Genomic DNA, 22,194 nt, shown 5'->3' on the forward strand with positions numbered 1-22,194 from the left:
TCCACTATTTGCATAGTCTCACCGACAACAACAAGGAGAAGAGTGTCATCAGCATACTGATGCTATCCAGTCCCAAATCTCCTAACAATCCCACCAAGTCAGAGTGGATCCAAACAATTTTGTCTGCAAAGTGTCTTGCAAATTGGGCACCACAAGATTTTGGTCCAATCTTTTTCCAAAATATGGAAAAGCACTGCCCTTTCTTAGAATAGAATCATAGATTTGGATGAGACCACAAGGGCCATCCAGTCCAACCCCCTGCCATGCAGGAACTCACAATCAAAGCAAACAGATGGCCACCCAGCCTCTGTTTGAAGACCTCCAGGAAAGGAGACTCTACCAATCTCCGAGGAAGTGTGTTACACTGTCGAACAGCTCTTACTGTCAGGAAGACAGTTCCTAATGTTGAGGTGGAATCTATTTTCCTGTAGCTTGCATCCATTGTTCCAGGTCATATTCTTTTGCCCCATCCTCAATATGACATCTCTTCAAATATTTAAACAAGGCTATCATATCACCTCTTAACTATCTCTTCTCAAGGCTAAACATACCCAGCTCTCCAAGTCTCTCCTCATAAGGCATGTTTTCTAGACCCTTCACCATTTTGGTCACCCTCCTTTGGACATGCTCCAGTTTCTCAACATCCTGTTTAAATTGTGGTGCCCAGAACTGGACACAGTAGTCTAGGTGAGGCCTGACCAAGGCAGAATAGTGGCACTATAACTTGATCTAGACACTATACTTTCCACTTTATAACAAATTCCAGGAGAACATGATAACTCCTACTTAAGGATCCCACCACTTGAACCCCATTAACTAGGTCATCCCTGTTTGTTAAGAACAGATTTTAAATAGCTGATCCCCTTGTTGCCTCTTCCACCTTTTGGACAATGAAACTGTCTTCCAGACAAGTGAGGAATTTGCTAGACCTTGAGGTTTTGGTTGAGTTTGACTTCCAGCAAATATCAGGATAGTTGATGTCACCCATCACTACTAATCTCTCCTTTCTGAGTGTGCAAAGTCCTGCCTGCACATTATACATCAGCCTCAATATTGTCACAAGTTAGGGGACTGCATTGAGCCCCCGGGAAAATGCCTTCCACTATTGTTGTTATGTGCTTTCACATAATTTCCATCTTATGGCAACCCTAAGGTGAACCTATCACAGGGGGTTGGGAGGCTGAGAGTGTGTGACATACCCAAGGTCACCCGCTGGGTTTCCATGACTGAGTGGAAAATCGAATACGGGTCTCCAGAGTCATAGTCCAATGCTCAAAACATTATATCATACTGGCTTGCCTGCCACTGTACACACCTACAAAAAAAGTTTCCCCTGATCCCTTCCAACAGCCTTTCAGCGGATGTGTGGCATTTCACCCCATTTTCATCACTTCTTTAACTGTCATGGCTCAATGCTATGCAATGCTGGGATTTTAGTTTTGTGAGATATTTAGCCTTCTCTGCCAGAGAGCTTTGGTGCCACAACAAACTACAAATCCCAGGATTCCATAGCATGGAGCCATGACAGTTAAAATGGTGTCAAACTGCATTATTTTTCCAGTGCAGATGCAGTCAAGGATAAACAATCACGACACTCTTCAGAGTCTCTTACAAGCAAACACTACGTCTGTTTCAGTTTTTTGAGTGCTTTCACCTCCATTCTTTCCTCATCCCACAGCCCTGTGATGTACCTTGGGCCAAAATAGGAAAAGCTGAAGACACCAGCAAAGTTTCTTTTCCAAATGAGTATGTGAAATAGCAGTCTGATATTCCTAAACAAAAAACTGATGCTTTGTGGGTTATCCAGTCTCCAGGAACATCCTGGTGCCTTTTCCCAGGCAAAACTGCTATCCCAGTTTCCCCTATATAAGGATTCTCTGCTAGGATCTCTAATGTACTAGGCATCTATGTCATTTTCTAGATGCTGAGGGAGGAGCGATTCACAGTTCTTTGGGTTATATACCCTTGTACCAGTTCCAGGGGCAACTTTTTAGGAGGAGCTAAGATCCAAACAGCAAAGAAGAAGCTTAATAGGGAGATGAAAGGTAGATTATAAATTAAGAGTAGTAAATGGGGAGAACCTGGAAACTTGTAAATGGCAAGACAGAAAAGGGGAAAAAATGAGAGAGGAGAGGGAAATCAATAGATTAAATGGAAGGAAAATGTCTTGTGGCTCCTGCTTCTGAAACTGATTGTGCCTTACCACTGTTCACATCAAAGAATGACATTTCTCAGTGAGTACCACCACCTTATTTTGTCTTGTCTTGCTTCTGGGAAAAGAGGAGAGGGTAGCAGAGAGCAAAGAAGTGATCCACTACTGACTGCCCACAAAAAACCTCCCACACTTTTGTGAGCATTCAGCTGGAGTACTCACAAAAAGCTTGACCTCTTTCATGTGAGCAGAAGGATGCAGTGGGTATTAGTAGTCAGAGGACACAGAAGGAAAAAGTTAGAAAAGACAAAAAGGTAGGAGTGATCCCCCCCCACATAGTATGTTTTTATTGTATTTATTATACAATGTATTATATTTATTAATTTTTTATTGTAAATGTTTAAAAATGTTTTTATCTTGTGAGCCGCTTTGGGTCCCTTTCTGGGAGAAAGATATCATAAAAATGAAATAAATAAATAAATAAATAAATAAATAAATAAATAAATAACTGTTTTGAGTTTTATTTTTTCATCAGGAAAATTTTAAAAATATGGAACACAGATTTCTTAATTCTGTAAGCCAGAGTAATCCTCACACCCCAAGTATAGTTATAAAAACAATATATCCTAATTTATGAAAGAGAAATATAGAAACCTGTCTTGAAGAATAAAGTGTTCACTTAAAAAGATAACTGATATTTCTAATAAAACATCATACTGTAGAATCATAGAGTTGGAAGAGACCATCCAGTCCAACCCTCTGCCATGCAGCAACTCCCAATCAAAGCATCCCTGACATCTGTTTAAAGACCTCCAAAGATGGAGACTCCACTACTCTCTGGGGGACTGCGTTCCACTGTCTAACAGCTCTTACTGTCAAGATGTTAAAGCAAAATATAGTCTACACAGCTTGTTTTTCCTCTGAGTCCAACAAACTGATTAATTTTAACTACAGTTTGTTGATACAAATACAGATAACTTGAAACAACTTCAAACCAGGATTATAAGATCATCTTATTTCAACAAACTAAAGATTAATAAATGTTGGATGTGTACATAATGCAATACGGTGGCTAATTAAAAAACAAAAGAAATTATATGAAAGCTTCCAATCTTTTCCTTTCAACAAAACCAAAAGCGAAGAGGGAGGGAGAGCACAAGAGTCTGAGACCCACTGCAGTCTTAAGAACTGTCCAGTACTGGATTGCAAGATGGAACATATAATTATTTCCCTTTTTTTACATCATTAATACAAAAATACACATCTTTCAGCTTCTTAGTTTGTACTGTTTAGGAAGCAAGGGGCTGCTACTGAAATAGTCCATATATTTAAGCATTAAACATGCACCTGTAATAGGAGCTTCAACTTCTATCATGGTCTTCTCTCTTCTTAAAATTGCAGCACCTTCATTGATTATTCTAAGTGCAATTTCTTCATCTACCCGACCTTCTTTTATTAGGTGGTTCTTCAAAATATCAACCCGAGGTTTTCCAGCTGTATCGAACACTTCTTCTGATGTTAGACGATGTGTTGGTGGAAAGGGGACAGCTGAAAATGACAGAATATCAATATTACTTATAAAGATTACCTAGGGAAAAAAGATTACCTGAGAAAATTATGTTCTCAGCATAATTTTAACCCATTAACTTTTAAGGGAAATGCATGTGGAGTGGTTAAATCTGTACATGTACACCTGATAGATGCATTAAGGAGTGCTTTACAACTTTGTTTGCATTGTGCAGGGACATTGTGCACTTTCTATAGATCAGGTAGGCTGGGGGGGGGGGGAATTCCCCATCGCTTGCCATTTTCTGCTGCTCTGAAATGCTTCTCCAGAAAATCAGTATACAGTTGTCCCTCCATATTCGCTAGGGTTAGGGGAACAAAACCCCCGTGAATATGAAAAAACCGCAAATAACAAAAACACTGTTTTTACCTGAGAGGATACCTCTCTAGGAATCTCTAGGTCCTCCAGTGCAACTCCGTGGTCAATGTCCAACATACACTGACCATAGATGGCAATGGAGTAGCTACAAATGGTCTTTCAGTGCAACTTTTAGTTAAAGTTGACAACAGAGTTGCACTGGAGGACCTAGACAGTCCTAGAGAGAACATATTAATGAAATCCATGAATAATCAAATCCGTAAATATGGAGGGATGACTGTATTCTCCGGAACAACATGCAATAGGGAATAGGGAGCTGTTAGGGAAGGCATAAACATCTCACACAAGCAGCAGCACAAGAATCCTCAGCTTCCTCTGACACTCACCTATCTCATTCTTTGCCCTGTGTACACACTGAAGACAGCAGCCATTGCTGCATCCACAAGTCCCAGCCTCACCAGCCACCTCTGACGCTCACTTCCTCTCTTCTTCTCTCACTCTCTGCCTTGTGGATACACTGAAGGCAGCCGCCACCACCATGTGCATGAGCCTCAGCCTCCTCTCCGGTTGAGAGGTGATATGATAATCCTGTTTAAATATTTGAAAGGAGGATATCCTTATGGCATCCTTTCAAATAACTTAACTGGGAACGCAATTGCTCAAGTGGTTAAGATGCCGACTCTGTTGATTGCAAGGTTGGCAGTTCGAGGCCCAAGTGCCTCATGATGGAATGAGCTCCCATCACTACTCCAAGCTTCTACCAACCTAGCAGTTCGAAAGCATGTAAAAATGCAAGTATAGGTAACACTTTGGAAGGAAGGTAAAGAGCATTCTGTGCAGTCATGCTGGCCATATGATCACAGAGTAGTCTTTGACAACGCTGGCTCTTTGGCTTAGTAACTGAGGTCAGTACCACCCCCTATGGTCAGACACAACTTGACAACCTTGTCAACAGGGGATACTTTTACCTCTACCTTACCATAAAGAGGATGGAGGATTGTTTTCTGCAGCTCCAAAGAGTAGGGGAAGCTACAGGGAAAGAGATTCCACCTCAACATTAGGAAGAACTTCCTGACAGTAAGAGTTGTTGGACAGTGGAACACATTCCCTCAAAGTGGGGTAAAATCTACTTCTTTGGAGGTTTTCAAACAGAGGCTGGATGGCCATCTGTCAGGAGTGCTTTGATTTTGAGTTCCTGCATGGCAGGGGGTTAGACATGATGACTCTCGGGTCTCTGCCAACTTTATGACTGTATGATTACCATCTACAGCCATATGGCTTCCTAGAGCCTTCAGTGACTGCTGCCCTAGGGGACTTACTGTTCTATATATCAGTGGTACTCAAAACGTTTTATGTTTGGGACCCCCCACCTTTACATCTATGTGTGGACATCACCCCCTACACACGATACAGTGTATGAATAAAAATTTTATTTAGCGTGTGTATTTTTATCTGCACATTCACATTTTTTCATTTTTTAACATTTGTAAGGAAATAACTTAATTCAAATTAGTACTGTTTAAGTAAATTCAATATTTAACTCAAAGCATGTACAAATTTCGCACATAAACATGTTTGGGGAGAGGAGGAAGAAGGATCAGGGCCTCCAAGTCTCACACACACCCCCTGAGCAACTCTTGTGCAATTCCCGGGGGTATAGAACCACTGCTATATATAATTCAGTATCTATTTAAAGTGCCAAGATGACCACATATTCATGCTATATAGGTATGTAGCATGTACGTAATATGGAGAACGGATCATCATCTAGCAAGGATACACAAGCAAATGTGAAACAATGGCGTAAAGGTTTTAAAAAATCCAAGTGTTAATCCTGACTATGGTGCACCCACTGAACCAATGAAACTTGCGAGTAGTGACTGGTGTTTTCAATGATTCCATAGTGTTAGTATATTCTAGATGGAACAAACATGATTTTAGGCCTAACTACTATTACGGTATGACTGAATAAATGATTTGTTCTTGTTATTTGCTGTCTATTCAACTTCAATTTAATGGTGATCCCAAGAATAAGAGACCTCAAAGAACAGTGTCAATGACTCCCCTGCTCAGATCTCACAAACTCAGGGCTATGGTTTCCTTGGCTGAATCAATCCGTATGTAATGTGGTCGTCCTCCTTTCCTAATAATTTTTTTTCTACTTTCCTAATGTACTAATGGAACATCTGCAGCAGATACTAGTAAGGCACATTACTATTTCACATATTAATAAAAAGGTTATCTTAAAAACCTAAAACCGATACTTTCCTAGTGCTATGTCCAGGACATGCCCAGGACACAAACTTTTGCATAGTGGTGGGACAGCATGCTTCTGTGAAGCAAGACAAGCTGTTGTTGAGAAGCCAGACTAAACATGCCCAACAGGTACTGGGCAACAGCAGAATGGGGCAGGAGTTATACTGGAGGAGGATCTCTCACACACAACAGGGGCAACTTATGGTGACCCCATTAATTTGATAGAATTTTGCAGTAACACAAGCCAAGCTGCAGTCCTGTGAGGATATAAGGAAGACTTCACTGCTTGTGGATTGGGGTCATTATTCTACTTTAATGGAGAAAGTGACAGAAGAAGCAAGTCTGTTATCCCTTTAACCTTTTCACCTTCCTGATCAAATAACTATAACATGCCCTACAACAAACAGGGAAGAGTTTATTGGCCTGTTACAGACTGCCAAAATAAAGCTGCTTGGGGTCTCTTTGGAAGTATGCTGTTTAAATGATGCATGCATCCTAAGAATCTGGAAGCTGCACCAAAACTGCACTCCAGTGCTTAGGAATGGAGTGTGGCTTTGGCACGACCTCCGGACTCTTAGGCCCCATGCATCATTTAAATAGCATACCTCCAAAGAGACCCCAAGCAGCTTTATTTTGGCAGTCTGTAACAGGCCATTGTTTGCTTTTGCTGTAATATTAAAAGGTCACAAGGGGGCACAGACTGCAAACAACTCAAAAGGTAGGATCTGAAAGCCTGGATAAGGACTTATTTCTAACCAAGTCCCACAGAAGGAAGTGGATCAGGTCTACTATGGCGGGATGCAGACCGCCCAAAGCGAGCGGTCTCCTGCTGCCCTAGTTTGCTCTGCGGGGAAGCCGCAGCCTCCAGACCTGCAGCGTCACAATGGTGCCGGGACGTGCGGGCACTAAGCATCTGCCACATCAAAATGGCAGCGCCCATATGTATTGGGCGCTGCCATTTTGACGTATAGATTACGTACTAGGGGTGCGGGGCGTATATAAGCAGCACCCCGAGGCAACCCTAGTACATATGCAGGCTGGCACTTTTGCCGGTCTGTACAGCACCTATATCTAGCCGAGCAGGTATATACAGAGCACCCTTCCCTTATGCAGGGGATCCGTTCTGGACCCCGCCCCCCAAGTAAGGGAAATACCAGTTATGCTGCAGCACCATTTAAAACAATGGAGCTTGTGCCCGCAGCGCAACATAGCATGCATGCCACAGGCACATGCGCCATTGCCCCTTTCGGTGTGAGGCTTTCAGCATAAGCTGAAAGCCACGTATGGCACACCTGCATATGATGCGGGGGCACTATAGTTACAATTTTGCTTGTAGAAAGCAAATGCTAATATGCCAGCAGTGAGAGACAGGTTTCAGTCACATATTTCTATTGGTCCCAAACACACTACAGAAAGCTCTAGGTCAGTGATGGTGAACCTTTTAGAGACCGACTGCCCATTGGCATTCCCACATCGGGTGCCAGAGGTGGGACTTCCAGGGGGTGGGACCAACAAGAGCCAGTGTGGTGTAGTGGTTTGAAACAGAAACCCGCCAGGTAATCTTGGGCAAATCACACTCTCCCAGCCTCAGAAGGCAATGGCAAACCCCTCTGAACAAATCTTGCTAAGAAAATCCTGCAATAGGTTTGTTGCAAATAGTCATCTGGGAGATCAGGGTTCAATTCCCCATGAAACCACAGAAACCCACCAGGTAACCTTGGGCAAATCACATGTATGCCACAGGTTCGCTGACACGGCTTTAGGTAAAGGTATTCTCCATTGACAAGATTGTCAAGTCGTGTCCAACCATAGGGGATAGTGCTCATCGCCATTACTAAGCCAAAGAGCCAGCGTTGTCAGAGACTACTCTGTGATCCTATGATTGCACAGAATGCTGTTTACCTTCTCACCGAAGTGGTACCTATTTACTTGCATTTGCATGTTTTTGAACTGCCAGGTTGGCAGAAGCTGGGACTAGTGATGGGAGCTCACTCCATCATGTGGCACTTGGCCCTCAAACTGCCAACGTTTGGATCTTCTGATCATCAGGATTGCCATCTTAACCATTAAAAGCCACCACATCCCTGTCAGAGAGAGCTCTGGTGCCACAACAAACCACAGTTCCCACCATTCCCTGGCAGTTAAAGTGGCCTCACAGTGGGACATTTCTGCAGTGTGCTTTGGACCACTGAGTGCTTTTAGGTCGGTGCCTCCCCCACAAAAAACAAACAAACAAACAAAAAAAAAACCTGTGCCCTTTAAGAGCTTTTGGACTCCAACTCCCAGAAGCCTCAGCCATGTTGGCCAATGGGAGCTGAAGTCCAAAATTCCCTTTAAAGAGCACAGTTTGGGGGCCACTGTTTCAGAGGATGCTCACTGCTTGTCCTCAAACTGTGCTCTTTAAGGGAATTTTGGACTCTGTCTACCAGAAGCCTCAGCCAGGTTGGGCAACAGGATTCTGGGAGCTGGAGTCCAAAATCCCCTTAAAGAGCAGAGTTTGGGGGCTACTGGTTTAGAGTGCAATTCCTTCCCCTCCCTGCAATCTCCATGCAGCCTCCTTGGTTGAGAGCAGTGGTCCCCAATACTGTGCCCTTTAAGGGATTTGGACTCCATCTCCCAGAAGCCTCAGCCATGTGGGCTAATGGCCTGGGATTCTGGGAGCTGGAGTCCAAAATCCCCTTAAAGCTTACACATTAATTGAGGTGTCCTTTGGCCTCGTCCCCCATTCCCTTCCAAGGTCCTCCATTTCGGGGGCCAAGAGGGAGAGATGGGGGAGAGAGGAGGAAGAGGAGGAGGAGGAGGAGGCCCTGCCCTGCTGCCATACTCACCCTTGACGGCCCTCTCGCAGCAGGGCCCTTGCTGGAGCGCCCCCACCAGCAGCGCCGCCCGAGTCCCCTCCTTGACGGACATAGCCCGGGCGGCGGCGGGGGGAGAGCCCGCCTCCTCCCTCTCCCCGGTCCCCCGTCCCTCCCTTCTTAGCCACGGCCACCAGGAGCCCCGGCCCTCCACAACATGGCCGCCCCTCAGTCACAGCAGGGACCGGCATGCACCGCGCCCTGTCATGGCTGCTCATCCTCAAGGCCCGCCTCAGACTCTCTGCCTCACTATTAAAGAGCCACTCTGGGGAAATAACCCGGTTTGGCAGCGCTTTAACTCTTTGCCTGTCTGAATGCTATGGAATTCTGGGAGTTGGAGTTTGTTGTGGGGCCCCACAACAAACTCCAACTCCCAGAATTCCATAGCATTCAGACAGGCAAAGAGTTACTCATGATATCCTTCACTGTTGGATAACTGTATCCCCAACTCTCCTCAACACCTCTGCGTCCTTTAGTAGCTCACTAAAACCCAGCTTGTTGGGGGGGAATTAGTTTACACAGTGTATATAAACGAAGCTGCTACTGCTATTACTTTAACCCTATGTTGTGGTGGCTGAAGAGACCTTCATTATTTGCAACATCTTCTCCATGCACTGATTCAAAAATCCCCCCTTCCCCTTTCATTTCAATATTGCTTCCCAATTAAAGACATGAGTCCTTTGCAATAAACAGAACCCCAACTGTTCCCTTGTTGTTGTTGTTGTTGTTGTTGTTGCAAGCTCCTCATTCTCTTCACACATTCCATTTTCTTAACATGCCTGCTTTATATTTTTAATAGACGGGATGGATGAAATGCTGTTCTGATTCAAGTCTCAGCATTCCTCATCCTTGGCTATGATTATTAAGGTTGATTGGTGTTACAACATCTGGAAGGTTGCGCTCTGCCCATCTTATGTGAACACACAGCAGACGCACATGGAGGTTGTCCCAACTGTACCATTGAGGATCGGGAGGCAGAATCTTCATTCATGTTCTTTTGGGATAGTTATAATAATATGTAGGAGCTGAAATGTTTAATTTAGTCCAAGTTCTTGTCTATTCCCTGCCTCCACTTCCATTAATGTCTTCCTCCTCCTCCAGAGCTCCAGCCGTTCTGTTGGGAATCAAGCCATGGAATAGGGATAGTTATCCTCTTGTTGATTTTCTTTTTCCATGTACCTTGTGACCTTATTCTACTGGCTTAAAAGTTTATGGAAATTTAGCCCTGTTACAGACTGCCAAAATAAAGCTGCTTTGGGTCTCTTTGGAGGTATGCTATTTAAATGATGCATGGGTCCTAAGAGTCCAGAGGTCGCGCCAAAGCCACACTCCATTCCTAAGCACCGGAGTGCAGCTTTGGTACAGCTTCTGGATTCTTAGGATGCATGCATCATTTAAACAGCATACCTCCAAAGAGACTCGAAGCAGCTTTATTTTGGCAGTCTGTAACAGACCTTAGATCCATTTTCACAACAGTCTAGAAATCTCAAGGGTTGTAGACCCATCTGCAAGAACTCCTCATTTTGGTCACCTGTACATTTGCAATATAAACTTTTCGCATCAATTTGCCACCCCAAAAGAGAGTAGTTTTGGGATGGCAGTGCTCTGTTCTTCGTTGTTAACTAGCCAGTTTAGGTCAACAGACTGCTTCAGAATCAGTAGTAAAACTGCTTTGTGAGTTCTTAATTGTTGCCCAAGGTTACCACAGCATTGGAAAACTATGTTCCTGATTTAGTTGCAACTACTAGTTGCTGTGCTTTTACTTGTATTTCTTTTTATCTTGTGAGCTGCCTTGAGTCACAGCTTTGGGGAAAGGGAAGGGCGTTAACAAAACCAATAAAAAACAGTACCAACACATGACAGTGATAAAGAGGAATATTGAACAGCAACACATTCGGATGAGGTATAAAAATACTTATAAATTGCTGCAGCTTAGTTGTAAAATTCCGTGTGAGAAAGAGCCAAAGGAACAGTCCAACTTAGAGGAGATACATATTTAGTAAGATGTACCAGAAAAAGCAGAATTGTCCATATGACGAATATACTAAGAACATTTTAAAAGGAACACTTTTATCTGGTGGGAAAGAATTTAACCACCTTATAGTTTGTGTACTGGCAAAACAATGGTGTTGTTACACTGGCAAGTATTCAACTGCATTATACAAAAAGGATGATGTAACAATGTGCCATGGCCTTGCAGGACTCAGGCAAATAAGGAGGCACACAGCACAACAGTTAACAAAGCCCAGATTATTCAACCAACCCTACTAGAGCTATTTTATAAGGGCAAAGCATTTATTCTGCAAGACAAAGCAAGTCATGACTTACATCAGCTTTTACAGGGGTGTGTGGTGTGGTGTGGTGACACCACTCTTGTTTTATTGCTCTCCTCCTCCTCTCCTCCACATGCCTCTCCTTCTCTTTGCAGTAGCAACAAACACTTTTCAACATCTCTTTAGGAAATAAAAACTGTATGAAAGTCAGCAGTGTGGTCATCCTTTCAATGAGTTTTTCTTTAAAGCAGGAGTGGGCAAAATGAAGCCCTCCAGATGTTGGACTGCAACTTCCACATGCTCTAGCCAGCATGAGGAATGCTGGAAGTTGCAATCCATAGGTATCTGGGGGGCTGCGTGTTGCTCACCATCCATGTTAGTGTAATACTGTTCTTAGGATAACCAAAGGGGCACAAAATGGTTGGCAAACTTTTGAGATCTCCAGGTAATTTTGCAAGATATTGCCAAAAGCTGGTTGGAACTGATGGATGAGAAAGGGAGGAAACTGAAATTTCCTTCCCTCCCATATCGAATTACAGAATGTAAGTTTTGAAAGGAACTGCAGGAACTGTCTATATCAAGCCGTGCAAGAATACACAACTGAGGCATTGATGAAAGGTGCCTATTCAACCTCTGTTTAAAAGGCCCCAAAGAAGAAGAGTCCACCACTATCTCAGGCAATCTATTCCACTGTCTAACGGCTGTTATTGTAGATATGTTATTGTAGATATATTCTTAGTGTTTAGTTATGATGTGAAATTTGAGACCATTTCTTTTATGTTTTAGTTTCTGGAGCAGCAGAAAACAAGCACACTCCATAATGTACGTCAGCACTACCCAAAAGTGCTGACGTACAGGATGCATAAAAAATTTCACGCATGCATCGTTTTTAGGCTACTGCGCATGTCTGAAAAATATGGTGCTGTAACCCATGGTGTCATCCCCCCATTGACCTCTCATTTCACACCATACAGAATCCTTAGTAATGTCTCAATCAATCATAATTCCCATAAACCAGTGAAAGTGATGCTAATAGTAGTGACATAAACAACTAGCACAATTAAAATTATACCTTCAAATTACAGTATCACACACACAATCTAAATGTATTTAGATATACACAGTGAAGATTTGGTTAAAATGTGATGTTTTAAATTTTTTTTTAAAAAAGAATATCTTTTTAAATTAAAAATAATTTTTAATTGACAATTTTGAAATTTTATTTTTAACAATTTTGGGGGCCTCTCCTTTCTACTTCCACTGAGCCTCACCCCACTCCTACCATCTCTTAAAGCATTTTAAAGGGAAGCAGATGAATGTCACAGGCCCTTTCTGCCAAAAGGTAGTTGTTTGAGTAGTTGTCTCACCCGCCTTAGGGTGTCACCTGGTGCGGTCCACACCCCTAGTACCGCCACTGCCCTAAACCTGAAAATGAGACAGAAATTTACTCCGAAAACAATCCTAGCACTGTGAGCAAATTGCCTGTGCCTAGGTGCAGTCTGGGAAAGCTCCCAGATAGCACAAATGCATCACTATTAGCTTGTGCACATTCGCAACAGCGCAAATGAAGCGTTATTGGGAAACCATCCATAGGCTTTCCCCGTCAATAAGAAGTTATGGGACAATTCCCGGTTATTCGTGGGAGAAGTACTGGGTGAGCGCAATGTTGTGAGAAAATCTTCACACAATTACACTATAATGTCAGGAGCATTCTGTTTTTCTCCTGTTTTATAACCCTGTGTGATAATCTCTTTACTCTCATATTTATTAAACCTAATCTGGTTTCAGGACAAATTTGTTTCACAGTATATAGTATTTGAGTCGTTACTATCTGTTGCCTTTATTAGAAAACATTTCCATTTTGTTGTTCAGTAACACAAAATTATAAAAAATAAGTAATCCCATTTTAAAAACAGAAGATATCTATGCCCTTATGGTTTCTAACCAACCCTAAGAACCTGTGGGCACTTCACCCTGCTACTGCAGGACACCTACTGCAAGTAAAACGTCTTTTGCTGATGCGCTTATTGCTTCTTCATATATACACAGATCTAAAGGTTTTCAGATTAAGTTACTTGTTGTTGTTGTAGAAATCAAGATAAAAAAATTGCCTTTACATAAGGCATTTAAACTATTTGTCTTCACACCATTCTTCTCAATCACCAATGTTAGGCTGTATACATTTTTCATAGAACACAGATTGGATTATTTTTGATAGACCCAGATAAGTTTTGGATTCAAATGATAAAACATTTAATGCCATAAGAATGTGCAGAGGAGGACGCTCAAAATGGCGAATGGTCTGGAAACCATAAAGAAATGGCTTAAGAGGTATCATGATAGCCATGTTTAAATATCTGAAAGGATGCCACATGGAAGAAGGAGCAAGCTTGTTTTCTGCTGCTCCAGAGACTAGAACACAGCAATGGTTTCAAACTACAGGAAAAGAGATTTCACCTAAATATTAGGAACTTCTTGACGATAAGAGCTCATAGTGGGGTGGACTCTCCTTCTTTGGGTTTTTAAACAAAAGCTGGAGCACATTGACTGTGTGTTCCATCAGGTCCCTGTGATGTCTTGCAATTCTATGATTCTGTGACAAAGATAGAACAATTATGCACAGAGATGTAAGGACTAAGGAACTCGGGGGAAAAATTGTGCCAGTTTTGTATCATTTTACTTGAAAGACAAAATGAATTCACACCTAACAAATAACTATTTCATAGATTTATTTGAAAAATACTTACAAAGGCAAGTACGTTTGACTCTAAAATAGTTAGAGCAATTCTGTGTTTACAATGTTATTCTGTGCAGCCTTAACAGTCTTTGCAATTTGAAACACTGTTAGTCACTTTGAAAAAATGGGAGAAGGACTAGTAGTTTATACTTGAGCTTTGCCTTCTTTCCACTTCTGCACTAGCATCTACAACAGTCAATTGTGCCTAACATCTCAGTAAAAAGAAATATACATTTGCCTCATTAACCCATTAGCACTGACAGATTTTTAACTTAGGGGAGCACAGAAAGTTCCTTTGTTTCTTTTTTATCATCTAACAGAGAAAAACAATGGAAAACCAAACAGTAGCTTGGCAAGTGTGTCTACTAGTATGAGTTTACATGGCATGGTCCTTGAAAATGCAGCCAGTTGTCAACAGAGGGGTTTCTTTTCCATCTATTTGAAAATCTTACTCTCCTTCCTCTCCTAGTGAGCCTTAAACCATTTCCTATGGAGAGAGGCTGGGAATGGAGCTGCTGAAAAGTTCTGATAAGACAGTGATTCGGTAGTACAGAAACAGAAACACAGTGCAATTAGTTTCCACTTATTTTATAGATACTTTTAAAGACAAGACTGGCATAGACACTGGCTGAGAAAGAGCTTGCAGTCTTGTTATCAACTGCATTTCAATAACAACAGTTCAAAAAACCTATTTCACAAGGGAGCAACCATCTCTGAAAGCTGAGACTTCATCAGCCACTATTGTGCATGGAGGCAGCAGCTACATGAGCCAACACCTTTCGGTGCATCTCAGAAGTGGATGAATAAGTTCCATCCATTGAGTACACTGGTAAAATCCTTCTTGCTCCAGGTTGAGGGGCATAACTATACTTCCGCCAGTCTTCATCTGGTGGCATATCTACCCTCCTAGGACCTGGAGGCTTAGCATACTGGGGAGGCACAGGACAACCCTGAAAGCTACCTATGTCTCTTGAAGCCCCATGTGAGGCGCATAAAGTACTGTCAACTGGTGGCCTGTTGTCAGTGGCACAAGCCTCTTGCTTTCCTTGCTGAAATGGCTGCTGGAGTAAATGTTCTTGTGATCCTTTGCTTTTCTGGGCAGCATATCTCCAATGTTCAGCTTGTCTGTCTGGTAGTGTTGCTGTTTGTCTGGCAGTGTGATTCATCTGCGGCCAATGACCAGAGATGCTTGATGCTTCTTCAGTCCCTAAATGCATACTAAGAAGCGTTTTCTGCCCTTGAGAAGACAGGCCCTGCTGTCGGTAAATGGGGCTCCCATAACTCATTGCCAGACCTGGGTTGTCTTCACCTTGGAAAGCTTCACCCCTGTCAGGCACAGCCAGAATTTTTTGGATGTTCTTCTGATTTCCTGAGAAAAAGAAGAGAATATAAATACTGGTGTTTCTTCGCCCACTCCAAAGTGGAATGATAGAAGTAACATATACCAATGGTATATCTAGGAAGTTACTTGCAAAGACGTTTGAGTCATTGTGTACTGATTACCACTAACATCTAAGTTTAATCATACAATATTTAATTCTCTGTTGCAGAAACAGACCAAGGTTATTACTGCAAAAACCATGAATATATTAATTGTGGCTGGCTTAGATCCATAATCTGCTGTTCACTTATTTCTCCCAGTGGTTGCCAAACTTTGGTCCTCCAGATGTTTTGGACTTCAGCTTCCAGAATTCCTGACTGTTGGCCAAACTGTGTGGGGCTTCTGGGAATTGAAGTCCAAAACACCTGGAGGAGCAAAGTTTGGGAATAATTCTTTTAAGTGATCATATATCTGAATGTGACCAGGAATACTCAAGCACTGAGGTGTTGCAGGATGAAAAATACAGTTAAACTTCCTCCTACCCTAAGTAATTACCTGGATGATATAAGACAGTGAACATTTGAGATAATTAGCAACTTCGACACTACAGTCATCCCTCCATTTTCATGGGGATCTATTCTGGACTCCCCTGCGAAAATTGAGACTTGCAGATATTCAAGCCCCATAGGCTTGAATGGGGCGCCCCACTGAAAATAACAGTTGCCCCTCTCTGAATATTCAAAACCCCGTATCTCAAGTCCGCGAGAAAGGAGAGGTGACTGTATATATAAAAAGATTAGCAATTGCAAGCCTGAGCAACTTGTCTCTATTTTGATGGATTTTGACCTTCCTCGTTACCTTGTTTCATCGAAAAATCCTTTTCTAGTCAGCTGCAAATTTCTAAACTAATTTTAACAATTAACGTCAGGAATAAGTTCTTCTAGAACATGGCCACATAGCCAGAAAAACCCACAAAAAACTATGGATGTCGGCCATGAAAGCCTTCAACTTCACAATTTTACCAATTGCTTAGTGATGCCTGCCAGCATCTCACCCAAGCTCAAGGAAAACATTCCACCCAACAGTTGTTGCAAGTATTGGGTTGATTGCTCTGGGAAAATGACACTGATACATGACACTGATATCTATTCAAAATACTGTACTAAGAACAAAAGTATATCTAACTTTTTTGAGAGACTTTCCTTCACCCTAGTTGTAGATTCAGAGGGTTGGGAGATTGCAAGGGTAATCTAGTTCCTCTGCTAGTACAGGAACCTACAGTTAAAATACAGTTAAAACAGAGGTGAGCAAGCCTGTTTAAAGACATTTAGGGAATTATAGAATGGGGTTGGTTGGTTGGCTGCCTGCTGTTGCAAGATGCAAGTAATGCTTCCTTGTCCTTCTCACTCAGACAGCATGTTCCTTCAATAAATGCTGAGAGATAGAAGTTTCTCCAATGACAATGGGATGGATCTGGGGATTCTGAATCCCGTAAGTGGGGTCCATTTAGCCTCATAAAGGTCTCCATTAGGTGCTCAATTAATCTCAGTGAAAGGACAACTCTACAGATACAAAGGCTATGAGGTATGACACTGACAGCGTAGAGACACTGCTGGCTGTCAGGACAGCATTGCCCCTTTCCCTAATAAGTGATAGAGCTACAGGGCTGACTTGGGGTTCTGAGGCCCAAATCATATTCGAATTGATCCCTCACTCCTTCTTCTGTTTAAACCAATTCAGAATGGAAAGGCAGCATGGCACTAGGGACAAAAGGGTGGAAATAGCTGAATAATTCCTGGTATACAGACATTGTAATTGGCAAACATTGGTTACTTTTGCTGTAGTAAAAAAGAAAAAGCAAGGAGCTGTGCAAAGGTCCTTTGAGTTCTTTCTGAATAAATAAGCACTGGGTCAAAGTATGACTAAAACTAGGAAGGTAACCTGCCTGGAGAGAAGCTCAAAGTTTGTAGGTTCTGCCTTCTCAGATGGCACAGGCATAAGATTTTTTGTTACCTGGTTTCCCCTCAGCTGAATGAAAATGCTTATCTTTCTTCAACTTTTAGAATTAGCACACTTACAAATAGCTAGGGCCTCCTAAAAACTGACTTTTGAGTGAACATGTGAAGGATAAAGCGACAAATTGGACTCCAGGGCAATGAAGAACAGACAAGAACAGTTGATGCCAGCTTTGAAATTATGTAAATCATCTGTGGTCATTATGATGTTTTCGTAATATTCAACAGTAATCCTGCCTCTGCACTTTCTTTCTTTAACAATCATTCAATGTTTTTGTTATTAGTAGGATGGTGTCACTTTGTCACTTACATATCTTAAATTGTTGGTGTTTCTACCTTCCAATTTTCATGCCTCCTTCCTCTGAGTCTAATCCAATTTTGTATATATGTTCAGCATACAAGTTAAACAGAGTGGGTGATAAAATGCAGCCTTGCTTGACCTCCTTGCCAACTGGAAACCATTTAGTTATTTGTATTCTGTCCTGATAGTAGCTCTTGTCCTGAGTATAGGTTACACATCAGGACAATCAATTGTGGAACAATCAAATCTTTAAGCGTGATCCATTGTTTCTCATGATCTACACAATCCAAGGCTTTGTTATACTCTATAAAGTACAAGGTGATTCCCTTCTAAAATTCTTTGGTGGGTATGTTTGCAATATTATACCTAGTGCCTCTTCATTTTCTGTACCCAGCTTGGACATCTGGCATTTTTCACTCCATAGATGGGAATGTCTTTGTTGTAAAAGTTTGAGCATCGCTTTGTTTGAATGGAAGATTAATGCACTTGTCCGACGGTTACTGTAATCCCGTGAGTCCCCCTTCTTGGGGACTGGCATGTATATTGAGAATTACTAATCTATAGCTCATTGCTTTGCTTTCCATAATCACTGGCAGATTTTAGTTGGAATTTGAGTCTTTTCTTTCTCGTAGATTGAAACAGCACTATTGGTATGTCATCTGCACTGAAAGCACTTGAATGTTTTCCACTTCACTTTCTAAAATTGTACATTTGTCTTCACATGGTTTTTCCTTGAAAGAATATGTGATTTTATCCTCTCTACCATGTAGTTCTTCAACATATTTTCCCATCATCTTTTTATTTCTTCTTGATTTTATATTGTGTTCTTCCATTGGCCATATAGCATCTCCACTTTTGCTTTAAACTGCCTGTTGGTTTCTCAGATCTTGCAAAAGAGGTCTCTTATTCCATATTTTGTTCCCCTCTATTTCTCTGTTAGCTCTGCACACAAGTTGATGAACAATTGTATTCAGGATTCTGCCCCTATTTTTGTTGCCTTTTACTTTTGCTTGTCATCTGTGCTTAACTGTTTGAAGAATTTTATCAGTCATCCAATGAAACTTAGCTTACTTTTTGGCTTAAGATGGTGTCTTTTTGCATCCTTCCCTTACAATGTTCTTGGCTTTGCTCTGGAGTTCTTCTGGCTCTCAGTCCATTAGGCTTGATGGAGCAAAACTGTTCTTTACATGGTCTTTATAATTCTACAGGGATGTTCTTCAGGATATATTTTGGCACAATTATTGATTTGGTGTTCTTTAACTTTATTCTTATTTTTAATAGTAGCAGTTCATGGTCTGTGCCACAATCTGCTCATAGTCTTGTTTTCACACAGTGAATAGGGCTTCATCTTCTGCTTCCAATTATGTTGTTTATTTGATTTTTATATTGGCCATCAGGTGATATCCATGTATATAGTCGTTTCTTGGGTTGCCTGAAGAATGTGTTTGCAATGGACAGATGATTTAGGTCACAAAATGCAACCAGTTGCTCTCCTGCTTCATTTCTTGATACTAGGCCAAATTCTCCTCCAATTGTTAGTTCTGCTCTGTTTCTTATTTTGTATTCTAATCACCCATGATTATCAACATGTCTTATTTGTGTGATCAATTTCCTTCTGAACTCCAGCATACAATCTTTCACGTTCTTCCTCTTCTGCCTCTGTTGTTGGAGCATAAACCTGGATTATGATTATATTGATGGGTTTTCTCTGAAGTCTTATTGATATTATTTGATCACACTTGCATTAAACTTTGACTACTTTTGCTGCACCTCCATTAGTAATATCATCCCATTTCTTTAGATTTTCAATACCTGAGTAAAGCACTGTGTAATTATCTGGCTCAAAGTATCAAATTCCTATCCATTTTAGCTCATTCAGTATTAGAATGTTTCTATGTTCCATTTCTTGTTTTATAGGCCTGTTACAAACGTGCATAAAAGTAGGTCCTGGGGATGTACTAGGGTTAGAAAAAGGCGTCACTTCCTGATGCCCCTAACCCTAGTACGGACCCAGTCCGTGCAAAATGGCGGCGCCCGTTCCACACGGGGGTCGTCATTACAACGTCACGAACGTGCCACCTCCAGATGCGCCCTTTCCGCAACACGAGAAGGAGCTCCAAAACGGAGCTCCTTCTGAGGTTTGCATAGCTGGCGCAGCCTTTAGATGGCTGCGCCAGCAACGCAAAAGAGAAATGTGGTGTCTACTAAATCCTGATTGACAGAAGAGCAGATCCCTGTCACTTGCAAAAGTTGATGCCCTGTAGAACAGGACTGAGGGATGTTTATGATCCTTAATTATTCCCTACACTATTGAATATGTAGAGACTGTAAATATGAAACAGTTATGAATCTGTACCTTTGGGTTGTGCATTCATAACTTCAATCATAAATTCCAGCCAGTTTATCAAATTGAAATGCATTAACCTGGGTTATTCTGTCATTATCAATGTAAACGTTTCCACCCCATAGAAACCACTTTTATAGTGACCAACGATTCAATGCTTCTACTCCCCACCATTTTTGTCTCTGCAGCCCCAGTGAAAATGGTCTTGTTACACCCCTCATACCATTCATTTTATGTCAGGATGAATAAATACTGCTAAGTTAACAAAAGGATAAAGAACCACTCTTCGTTTTATACATCTAGTTGTTTCAGTACTAGTCAAGCAGTGTGGTACATAACGCAACATAATGTAACATATGGAGGAAAGGACACTATTCATTCCAGCTGATTGAAGAGATCAAAGTAGCATTATTACAAATAGCCTAGACAGAAGTGCTACAACAGGAAAAAGAGCCACATACTGAATCTCCCATGCTAAGACTCCAGTGATTACCTGATTGTCTATGTGACTTGCCCACCATGCTAGGCACTGGTGCATCGTGAGAGAGGTGCTGCAGTTGGGTTGAAAAGTGTTGGGGATCAAAGGGTAACACAGAAGGAAAATCGTGAGGGAAAGTGAGGGAAGTGGTGCTGGAAGAACGGTGTCTGGCTTCCACTGGCATTTTCCTTTCACTGGCCACTTCCTTTTGGCAAAAGGAAAAAGGGAAACAGAATAGAAAATGGTGGTTAAAAACAGTACTGGGATCAACTGGGCAAACACAGAGCTGGACAAATAGGTGGGAGCGTGCAGAAATGAGGAAACCTGGCAAGGCCACTAGAACAAGGGCATGCATGTCCCTACAAAGAGAAAGCAATGTTGTACTTTCCAAAGCATATTTTTTTAAAAATGGTAAAAAGCCTATTTCTTTTATTACTATTTTACCACAGAGAGTTTCAAAATCTTAATACAATACAATATGCATCTAGACATAGACATAAACAAAACAGCTGAAACCAACCTTGAAAACAAAGGTCTACAAATAAAACTATACAATCAGTGTCAGAATTGTAAACTATGCAGTACAGAGACCAAACATGAATATCGTATCTGGAACACAAAAGACACACATTAATCTCCAAGCTAGCTGAGATGCAGATATCCTAAAGCATCATTAAAGGTACAGTGGAACCAAATCTCAGTGAACAGCAAAAGCCCACTGTATCTTTGGATGTGGATGCTCAAGTCCCATGCCCCTTAGATAAAATGGCAAAATCTAGGGTTTTTTTTTTAGGGGGGGGGAGAGTATTTATTCATTTATGAATATTTTCAAGCCGTGGATTGTTGAATTCACATACAAAATCCATGGATATGGAAGGCCAAGTGTATATAATTTTTTCTTGTTGCTTTATCATGATCTATTTCACATCCAAAGAAAGAAAGAAAAAGAAAAGATTAAGGATATTTCCACGACTTACTTCTGATTGCTGCATTCAGAAAAATATTTACTGCCCTCCATTTCCAAACAATGCCTTCAACTTACTTGGACAGATTGTAAAAGAGATCTCCTACACTTAGTGCTTATGTATTTGTGGCTCTAAGGGGCTGCAAGATATAGTGCATTATTTACTATACTGTCCATTATACAGTAACTCCAATGCTTGTTAGCTGGAAGATCTTTTGAATGCAAGATCTGGTTAGGTGCTGACTGATATTATTAGTGGCTTATGACAATGAATCCATAACAATCAATTTTTCCACTAGCACCCAAAAAAACCACTGCACCTATCTAAGCTGTTGGTAGTCAACTGCAAAATGGATAAGTTGTCTTAGCTGCCACTGTCAATGTTGGCCAGCACTGCTATATTAGAAATACTAACTTGTTGTTGCACTTTTATTTACTGTCTTTCTTGTGATTCTTTGTCTCACACTACCAAGAGTTTTTGTAGTCACCATTTTCTGTTTCAACAGTTATATTGTATTAATATAGTGATTTGTAATGAATATTGTTCCATAAACAAATAAAATTGACTTGAAATTGAATCAAAATAAAGTAATGGAAGTTAAGCAGACTACTA

The 22,194-nt window shown here is 41.4% G+C and overlaps 2 protein-coding genes across 8 annotated transcripts in view; both read right to left on the bottom strand.

Annotated features, from left to right (window-relative positions):
* The window catches only part of PPP3CB (protein phosphatase 3 catalytic subunit beta), a 50,754-nt gene extending 41,427 nt beyond the window's left edge, over positions 1-9,327 (bottom strand). For 4 of the 6 annotated variants that reach the window (XM_042460562.1, XM_042460565.1, XM_042460561.1 and 1 more), the window contains exons 1-2: positions 9,122-9,326; positions 3,500-3,700 (exon numbers count right to left, since the gene is read on the bottom strand). In XM_042460562.1, coding sequence (XP_042316496.1) covers positions 3,500-3,700; positions 9,122-9,203 — 283 coding nt within the window. In that variant the 5' untranslated portion in view covers positions 9,204-9,326. Of the gene's footprint in view, positions 1-3,499; positions 3,701-9,121 lie in introns of all 6 variants that reach the window. The other 2 variants (XM_042460560.1, XM_042460566.1) reach the window with 2 other exon arrangements.
* A 4,818-nt stretch (positions 9,328-14,145) lies between these two features.
* The window catches only part of USP54 (ubiquitin specific peptidase 54), a 106,822-nt gene continuing 98,773 nt past the window's right edge, over positions 14,146-22,194 (bottom strand). For both annotated transcript variants that reach the window (XM_042458635.1, XM_042458634.1), the window contains exons 22-23: positions 20,633-20,822; positions 14,146-15,527 (exon numbers count right to left, since the gene is read on the bottom strand). In XM_042458635.1, the coding sequence (XP_042314569.1) occupies positions 14,890-15,527; positions 20,633-20,822 (828 nt within the window). In that variant the 3' untranslated portion in view covers positions 14,146-14,889. The remainder of the gene's footprint in view (positions 15,528-20,632; positions 20,823-22,194) is intronic.

Source organism: Sceloporus undulatus, chromosome 3 (genome assembly GCF_019175285.1).
Source record: "Sceloporus undulatus isolate JIND9_A2432 ecotype Alabama chromosome 3, SceUnd_v1.1, whole genome shotgun sequence".
NCBI lineage: Eukaryota > Metazoa > Chordata > Lepidosauria > Squamata > Phrynosomatidae > Sceloporus > Sceloporus undulatus.